Source organism: Asparagus officinalis, chromosome 7, assembly GCF_001876935.1.
Source record: "Asparagus officinalis chromosome 7, Aspof.V1, whole genome shotgun sequence".
Classification (NCBI taxonomy): Eukaryota; Viridiplantae; Streptophyta; class Magnoliopsida; order Asparagales; family Asparagaceae; genus Asparagus; species Asparagus officinalis.
Window position 1 is genome coordinate 100,306,942 of NC_033800.1, and position 9,684 is coordinate 100,316,625.

General features: G+C 33.8%; 1 protein-coding gene across 1 annotated transcript; it reads left to right on the forward strand.

Moving 5' to 3' along the window:
* On the forward strand, positions 878-9,339 carry LOC109850123 (mitochondrial pyruvate carrier 4-like). Its single transcript, XM_020420048.1, has 4 exons — positions 878-967; positions 6,880-6,976; positions 8,959-9,057; positions 9,185-9,339. Exons 2-4 carry the CDS (start codon positions 6,922-6,924, stop codon positions 9,322-9,324), a joined length of 294 nt encoding a protein of 97 aa, XP_020275637.1. The 5' UTR covers positions 878-967; positions 6,880-6,921; the 3' UTR covers positions 9,325-9,339.

The following is a 9,684-nucleotide window of genomic DNA, read 5'->3' on the forward strand; positions in this document are numbered from 1 at the left end:
TCTTTGAAACAGAAAAGTCATTAGGGGTTTAGTGCGATTTTGAAAGTTCATAAGGGTTTAGTGTAATGTACCCTACTAAATAATTCTAATAGGAAGTAACTATCACAATATGTTGTAGGTATTAAGTATAACTATTGAAGGAAGATCAACAAAACCTCACAAGATTAATGCAGCTTATTTAATTTAGAGTTAAGTTAATAACTTTCAAGTTGGAGGGGTATACTTAAGAGAACTTATAGAATTAACAGTTTTATTTAAAAACAATTTTAGATTTGAGGAACTTGTTTAAAAAAAGGTTAGTACTAAGCGATCAGTATAAGAAAACAATAAATTAGAATAACTACACAATAATAATTAATTCATACATTTCTTTTTAAGCAACCTTATTATATAATTTTATTTATTAACACATAGTTTTATTATTTAGTAAACAAATTTCAAAACTTAAAGCACATGCAAGGTGCTTGCACTATACTAGTCAAATTTAAAATTGGTATGGTCATATCCTTAGCAATGCAAATGTGAAATTTTTTATCCAAAAGTTCCTATATAACATTCATATATTAATTTTATAACTTTCTAACTATTGAGTTTGTGGAACTCACAGTCAAATCCTTTTAATTTTACTTTTAAAATAGATTTAAGATATATTTTAAATTATAATTTTGGCGGGGTTAATTGTAAATGTAACAAAAAGTGATGGTTAAAAAACTCTAAAATTAAAAATGATTGTTATACCTGCGGTTCAATTGAAAATAGATCGCTTGGAAGTCTTAACGGGTTTGGATCTTAATGGACAGCTCAATGCACCCGAAACCGCATTGAGCCCATGTGAAGGGTCGTCAAGGACTCAAACGTTAAAGTATTCTCTTTTTAGTTTAAAAACATAATTCCATTTCCATAGAATGTGAAGGGTCGTCGTCGTCTTCAACTGCCCTAGCGAGGTCCAGAGCATCGACCTTTCGAGGTAAAAACATAATTCCATTTCCATTTGGTTTGTTTTTTGGATTGCTAGGGTTGAATCGCGGGGAATGATGTCAGAATCTTTTCTCAATCGAGCTTTTTAGTTTAAAAATGCCCGCATAGTTTAGGGTTATTTGTTCATTTGGGTTTTGCCCAAATACCTTGTCGTGCTTAAGATTGAAGGTCTCGGAGGTAACATTTGATCTGCAGTGGCCCAAAATAAACTATGGGACTCTGAATTCATCATTTTGAAGTTGCCTATGGAATTAAAGGGAAATTTAATATTTTATGGATTAGAATGTTGGGTGATTGGAAAACAATATGTAAAAAAAAAAAAGAGTGTAACAGATGATGGAGCTGCAAATAGGCAGTAGGAGATAATATGAGAAATGATTGTATTCATAGAAAGTGAGAGGTTTTTCTTATTGAGAATAAAATGAGAGAGAGAATAATTCGATATGGTTTGGCTGTGCAACAGATCCCTCTAAGTGTACCATTTAAGAGAAGTAATAAGATATACTACTGAGGGAAGAAGATCTAAGGGAACTTGTTGGGAGAAATTAAGGAAGTTATCATATGGATTGAATTAACGGAGGGGATAACCTTTAACAGGATGGAAAGAATAGGAATCTTGCAACTGACTAAAAAATGGGATAAAGGCTTTATTATTGTTCTTATTGCTGGTTGGTGTAGTTTTTTTGAAAAATATTTCTAATGATTTATTTTTTATTTATGCTGTGTGTGTAAAAAGGGAAGTTGCAGTTATGTGCATCATTAATCTCTACTACTACTTACATGGTGCATATGTAGAATCTGAAAAATTGTATTTTTGTGTGGAAAGAGGAGCAAAGAAGAAATGAGAAGCTAAGCAGTATAGTAATCAGGTCATTTTGACATATACTTTAGAGTGGCTATTTAAATTAAGGAGAAATTGCTTCCATCCCCTGGCTATAAAAAATCAAGCTTCCCCTTGGAAAAAAGTCACTTGTCTTTGGTCCTCACCAATATCTTCCAATAAACCTAAGCTACCTCTCATTCATCATATCAATACCTACCTTTCCAATAAGCTCAAATTTCAATCGATGTCACCGGCGCACTATTGCTCATTGTCGGGATCGTTTTTAGAATGCCAACTGCTCAGGGAGAAAAAAGATCTTAAGTTCTCTCCCCTTGCCCTTAGTAGGTGCTTGGCACTCCTTGATGGTTCTGATGCCACGCTGGTAATGGCATCGCTCCCATTGATTTTAGCTGATAAATTCTATGACACATCAATTTCTACAATTCTCACATTTTGTTTGGTCTTTGAGGTGCATTATGTGTCATGTTTTAGCATTTAGGGTCTTCAATTGTGTGGAATTGGTGTTGGATAGTGAGTGAAGGCCAAATGAGTTTCGTTTCAGCCTAATTATCCACTTTACATTTCTTTATACTTGATTTATGTTGGTACTGGTTTCAAATGCATATGACTTCTGCACTGTGAGGTTTGCTTGAAATTGAATTTGTTGATCTTGAATTGAGTGAATTTTGATTTCCAATTTGTTAATTTTATTGTCACTAGTTAATATCTCTAAGATGTGATTTGTTTTCCTCTTAGCTAGATTAGAGAAGACCACTATATGAATCCTATTTGATTTGTTGTAGACTATATTACCCGGATACTTCTATCATGAAGTCATACCAGTACTGGATACATTCTCGTAATAGATCTTTATGGACACTTCATGAATATATGCATACATTTATTTAGACACGTACTCAATTATATATAGATGCAGTGTTATCGAGGCGGCCGCTTCGGGCGCGCCTGAGGCATCGGGCGCTTCAGCCCGATGGGTTTGCTCCCCGCAGAACCTTCGGGGTGCTGCACTGCATCAGGGCGCACATCTCATGTGCGCCTTGCGCACTGGGTGTGACGCACACTTTTGTGCGCCCCACTGCTCTAGTTCAACCTCTTTGGGTAAGCGGTTATTGGGTTTGAAAACCCACTTTTCTTAAACCCGTTTTGAAATAAAACCCCAAAATGAAGACCCAATCCCTAAATTAGGGCATCGGTGTCTTGAGGCTGCTTCTCTCTCCCTCTCTCTTCTCTTTCTCACATCTCCGCTTTCCCCATCTCACTTGCGACCACTAGAGGGGTCACTAGAGTTCACTGGCAACCACCCGTATTCCATTTAAGTGCGGCGGCGAGTCGGCGATCACCTAGAGGTGGGCAACAATGAAAGGTGAGTTTTCTAACCTTTTTTTTCTCTGTTTTCTTTTTTTCTTTATTTTTTTCTGTTGTTCACAGTTCACAGAACTTTAAGGTTTACTGCTAAGGTTCGAGGATCTTCAAGTGGTATTGATTCGTCATCTAGGAGGAGCGAGCTGGACTCGGAGGATGAAGAAGAGTTCAATGAAAAAGAGGAAACCGAGGATGAGGAAATTTCACTTCAGTTGGATGATGATGATAATGAGGATGACTAAACACTGTTATTTTGCTACTTGCTTATTTTGTTTCGTAGACTTTTGCTCATGTTGATATTATCTTGCATTGTGATTTGTGAAAACTTATGAACTTCTCTATGTTATGCATGCTAATTAAGATTCTTTCTTGATTTAGTAGGTGAAATTATATTTCTTAGTTTTTTTATGTGACAATTTATAAACATGTTGCTTATATGCTTCTTTGTCTTATGTTAAAAAATATTAGTTTGAGTTGTGCGTCTCAATTCAGTGAGGCGCGCACATCATTAAGTGCCTTGTGCATGGTGTGCGTAAGGGACATTTGTGCCCTGCATTGCACCTTGCACCTCGATAACACGGTATAGATGTTTTAATTTAAAACACTTGTCATACACTTCTTGCTTTCTTGGACATATTCTATACTTCACATCATACAAATTTCAAAACTATGATTTAAAGGGTCATTCGGGTATCTAGTTCAAAAACAATTAGTTTTCAATTTATAATGATCGACATATTAAAAGAAACTCAAGCATATTTTAGGGAGTTTAATTCTAATAATACATGAAGCAGAAAACAATAACGACCTTATGTAAATTATTATTCAATAAATATGCAACCTATACCTTACATTTACAATTTTGTCATGTCCCCTACCATGCAACTTAGATTGTAGAAGACCCCTCTATGAATCCTAAGATGATTGCTCTGAATAATTTAGACACAATTCTAGTTACAATTTAATGCTTTTAATGAGTCATCATCTAAATATATAGTGGAAATAAGGCTGGTGTTTGCTTGATGGTTGGCATTTTGAATGTGACGCTGATGACGAGGTGTTACGAGAGGTGGTGTTCTGAAAACATTGATGGAGAGGGTATTCTTAATGGAAAGGTACGTAGGGATTTTTATAAATTATGGATGAGGGTAGTTTAAGATTATTGAAAAACATTGGTGGAAGGGTGTCACTAAGAAAAATGCACTTAGACTTTTTTTTCTAGGAGGAGAAGGGGGTAATGCACTTAGACTTTTTTTCTAGGAGGAGAAGGCTTAAAGGGATTGAGACAATTTTATCTTAAAGAGAAATTCATATTTAAAGTGCATAACTATACCCTGTAAATGTTAACTAGAAATAAACAAGAATTAGAAATATCTATGAATATCGGAGAATGCTATTGAGAACAATTCATCGTACAAAATCTAACAATGAGAAAAACATTGAAGGATTGACACAAATAAATTGAAGAATCCCTGTTTCCTCTACTAACCCTGCTTGTGGTGAATAAAGGTTGAAACTCAGCATCTTTTACTGAAGTGGAAGCTTCATGCTCTCATTTTGTAGGGCAAAAGTTAAAGTGAGGAGAATTTGGAGTGGCATAAGTGATGAGAAGAGGATCGTTAGTTAGAACTTACAGCCTTCTATAAAAAAAAGTTAGTTCAGACAAGGTTAATATGTTAAGTGGACTATCCGACATTGAGCTTGTGACTATTTGCTAGTGGTTTAGCAAGTTAGCAGATTCTAAAGAGTCGTATTCAAAAGTCTTATCTATCTTGGCTATTGTTGTAAAATTATGGCAAGATAGTGCTGCTACATTATAGTGGTTGATCCAGCTGCTTTGGAACACTATCTGGGACATTTAAATGTGCAATTTTGCGTATGTACATTTTAATAGCAGTTAAAGTGTGTTCAGTAGACATTACTAATAATTTGATTAGTCATTTTAGGATTTCATGCCAAATAGTTTAACAAAATAAGTATCATATGAATATAAAGTTCACATGCACGCCATCAAATATGAGATAATTGGAAGTAGCTGAAGCTCAAACTCCATAAGTTAATACAAGCTTAGGAGAAACACTACTCAAATGCATAATGTCTGCAGGGTACCTTGCGATTCCCCAAATCGAACCATTCTTTTCTTCTTTTTAGTAAAAATATTTGACCAGAAGTCATCAAAGGAAGCTAAAGATGGATCATACTAATTATGATGAACTATTATCATAAGTTTATATCACTCATACTGTATTAAAAAAATTTACTAAAATCCTATTACTACTTTCTTGCCTGGAACCCAAATAAGAGCTATCACAGAAAAGTCTGAAACAGCAGACAAGTTAAAGTTTATAATTAGTATTTTTTGGTGAAAATCCGAGTCCTCATTTCTTGCCAGGAAAAACCGAAATAAAAACTTTTATAAAACTTGGTAATAATTCTAACTAAAAATTGCAAAGTGGACAAAAGAGCGAACATATAAAGTTTCGGTAAAAATCCTATTATTCCTTTGTTGCCATAGAAGTCTAACTACGAGCCATCGTAGAAGTATATCCAATGGAATTCTAATGTCAGATCTTATTTCTTTATTTCTTCATGTGGAACTCAAAAAGTATATGACAAACAGGGTTACATATTCCAAACCACCTGAAATAGTGACAAATCCATTTTAGCCAAATAACACCTTACAGATGTAGTAACTCTCCTATTGACATCTCACATTCTTTTCCCCATCCAATTATGCTTTTGCATTTCCACAGTAAGAATTTCATTGGTAAACCTTCAAAAACTTAATATCTGGCTTCTGCAGGAGAGACATTTTTATCAATGGATTTATTAAATGGACAAATACTATGGTCATTATTCAAAATATTAATAAAAGATTTAACGAAGAATAAAACAAAAATTTTCACTAGAGTGGAGACATATTTATCAATGGATTTATTAAACGGACAAATATATGGTCATTGTTTGAAATATTATTAAGAGATTTTAATTAAAGCGTAAAGCAAAGCATCTCTATGTACAACTGTCATGTAAATTGAAAAGAAACTATAATTCCTTTTAAGCAAGTCTAAATTCCTTCTAAACTTGATACATCATTGTATTTTACCATTTGACTTTTTTTATTGAATATTAGCCTCCCAGATCTTTCATGTTTTGAAATTAATTCCCCAAATCTACATATTTTGAAATTAGTCCCCCAAATCATTATGTTTATTGAAATTAGTTCCCCAAATCTTCATATTTTGAAATTTCCTCCAAATCCTTTAAGTAGTCCCCCAAATCTTCATATTTTAAAATGTCCCCCAAATCCTTAAGTGTTCCAAAATTAGTTCCTCTATTTAGCCCCGAATTGAAAGATTTGGGCGACTATTTTAAAAATATGGAGATTCGGGGGACAAATTCAAATACTTAATGATTTAGGGGACGGATTTCGAAATGTGAAGATTTGAGGGACCAATTCAAATTATGATAGATTTGGTCAAATATAAAAAAAAAACCCTTTATCATTTTGCATACTTTACCAAGATGAAATAGAAACATTTCTGTCTCTAAAAACGTTAATGTCATAATAATTATCCTTTTAATCAAATGGCAAATAGAATGCATTTTTTCTAGCTACTTGATCAGTTTTTGGTTTTCTCCCTCGTAGTATTATTTAATTGCTGATTCATTTTGGTTGACTTATCTTTGTATAGGATATAGCAGGCAGAAAGGTGTTGAAGAGTCACTATTTGTACATGGCAGCTTCAAAGATTCAAGCCCTATGGAACCACCCAGCAGGCCCTAAAACTAGTTATCTTTCTAAAACACACAAAACACATGCTTTCACATTCACATGGTCACACACACACAAGTTCACGTGGTCACAGACACACATTCACATGGTCACACGACAACAATTATTTATGCCCTTTTCATTTTCAGCTTTCTATTGTAAACATGCCAAATGTATTAATTATTTACCATATGAACTGAACTTGAAAAGCATGAAATTATGGGGGAAACATGGCTATTTTTAACAGTTGTTTCTCTTTGACTAGACTATTCTTCACTCTACTTGCAACCTGAAATGAAACTTTAGGAAATCTCTAAAGGATAAAAAAGGGTTTCAGATTTCTATTTTTTTCCCTTCATATATTCTTTATGTTAGATAGTTTGTCATAAAAGAAGATATCCCTACTAATTGAGCAGCAGCAACGCATTTAGTAAAGGCCATTTGCAGCTCATGTTTCAATCCAGCTGACAACTCAGATCAAGATTTCCCTTTATATCCCTTTCCTGAGAGTTTAGATTAGTCTATCAAAGATGCATGCCAAACCCTACGATGAGCAGCATTGGCAACGCGCCCCCGTATTTGATGCGAGATGCTTTGCAAATGCAAGGCAATGCCATTTTGCGCCTCCTAAGCGCTCCGAGGGAAGTGCGGCACATGCAAGACTAGCCTCATGTATTTTTGCTCTTTGACATTTCAGTGGATACCTAATAATCGATATCTTAATAAGGAAAATAAGCATATTATGTCTTTTTATTAGCCCAATTGAGGATCCTAAATGACTTTCATTTACTATTTAATTTTTCTTTGATGTCAGTCTTGATTTGACTTTTGATTTGGAGAAGTATGAACTTCTCTACTATGTTAGGTCAGCATTATGAATAATACCTTATTTTGTAATTTGGAGGACTATTATTTATCTTAACATATTTCTATCTCAATAAGGAAAATAAGCATATTATGCCTTTTTATTAGCTCAATTGAGGATCCTAAGTGGCTTTCATTTACTATTTAATTTTTCTTTGATGTCAGTCTTGATTTGACTTTTGATTTGACTTTTGATTTGGAGAAGTATGAACTTCTCTACTATGTTAGGTCAGCATTATGAATAATACCTTATTTTGTAATTTGGAGGACTATTATTTATCTTAACATATTTCTATGTGAAAATTCATAAACATGTTCTTTCGTGCTTGATTATCTATCTTGAAAAATTATGTGCGGTGCACACCCTGCTTTACTTGAGGGTGCGCATCACATCATGCCTTATGCATTTGCGCGTAAAGGGACTTTGCGAAATGCCTTGCGCCTTGCATCTTGCGCATTGATAACACTAGTTTAGGTTACTAGCTTAATTGCACTTAAATACCTTATAGTTTCCCCTCCTTTTGCACTTATATACCCTTAATTGTTTTCGGCAACACTTATACACCCTGCAGTTTTTTGAAATTTGCAATTTTATTATCCTCGGCCTGAAAATTCTCATGCAACACTCACATACTAATTTTAAAACATTTTTAACTCTTAATATTTGGTTAATTCTTTGTTGAATTTCAACATCCTATTTTAAAATAGAACTAGGATAGTTTTAAAATAAAATTACTGTAGTTTCAACTGTAAATTTTACAAAAATGAAGGGTTAAACTGTTATAAAATTGGCATTTGAATGTTACATGGGAATATTTAGGAGGAAATTCTCGCGGTTGCATAACTAAAGGTATTTAAGTGCCAATTTTACAAACTATGGGGTATATAAGTGCTACTAAAAACAAGTGGGGGGAACTATAGGGTATTTAAGTGTGATTAAGCCTCATAAGAATATGAAGACATCACCATTGTTGCATGATTAGGTAATCCATAAAGAATCATATATATGCTCTCTTCCTCATGAAATAAAGCTTTACACTAAGATGACTATCTGGAGAAATAGTACTTCTTGATACTTGTTTGTACAAGTATTTTTCATATCCCTCTCACGGATAAATAATTAATAAAATTGCAGTTCACTTTTGGGCTCCAACCTTTAAGTGGGGTATCAGCATTGCCAATATTGCAGACTTCGCCAAGCCACCAGAAAAGATCTCCTATCCTCAACAAGTTGGTATGTATAGACTACATAGTAGTTTGATATTTAATTGTAATGTCTCTTTGTAATATGGAGGAATCATTTTATTTCCATCCCTACTATGTTTTAAGTCTTTATATCTATCTTTGTAAATGATGTCCAGCTGTTACTTGCACTGGAGTTATTTGGTCACGTTACAGCATGGTGATTACACCGGTAAGCCGAAATTCTACTGTTATAACCTTTTGCTTTATAGCTATCATCTTGCAAGAGACTGCTTTTGGAAAACTTGAATTTACTTGATTCTCCATTCCATAATTAGGCACATTACTTGGAATAGATATGGTAAGAAGGTATTGTGGTATAATCATGGTCAACATTTTCTTCTTATTATTCTTATTCATAATTGAACACTATTCCCCGAAAGCCAAAAAAAATTAATTAAGATCACAATCGGTAGGATCACGTTGTAACTAGCATTTGAAGAAAGCATTGTAGCTTTTCAAATCTCAGGTACACTAGGAAATAATTGTTGGCCTTCTTGTTTTGATGGTGTTTAACAAACAATTTACCATTAATGTTGTTTGTCTAGTATTTGTGTTTTCTTATTTATTATAGACAAAGATAAGCTAGAACCAAGGATAAGGTCATTTTTATTTTCCA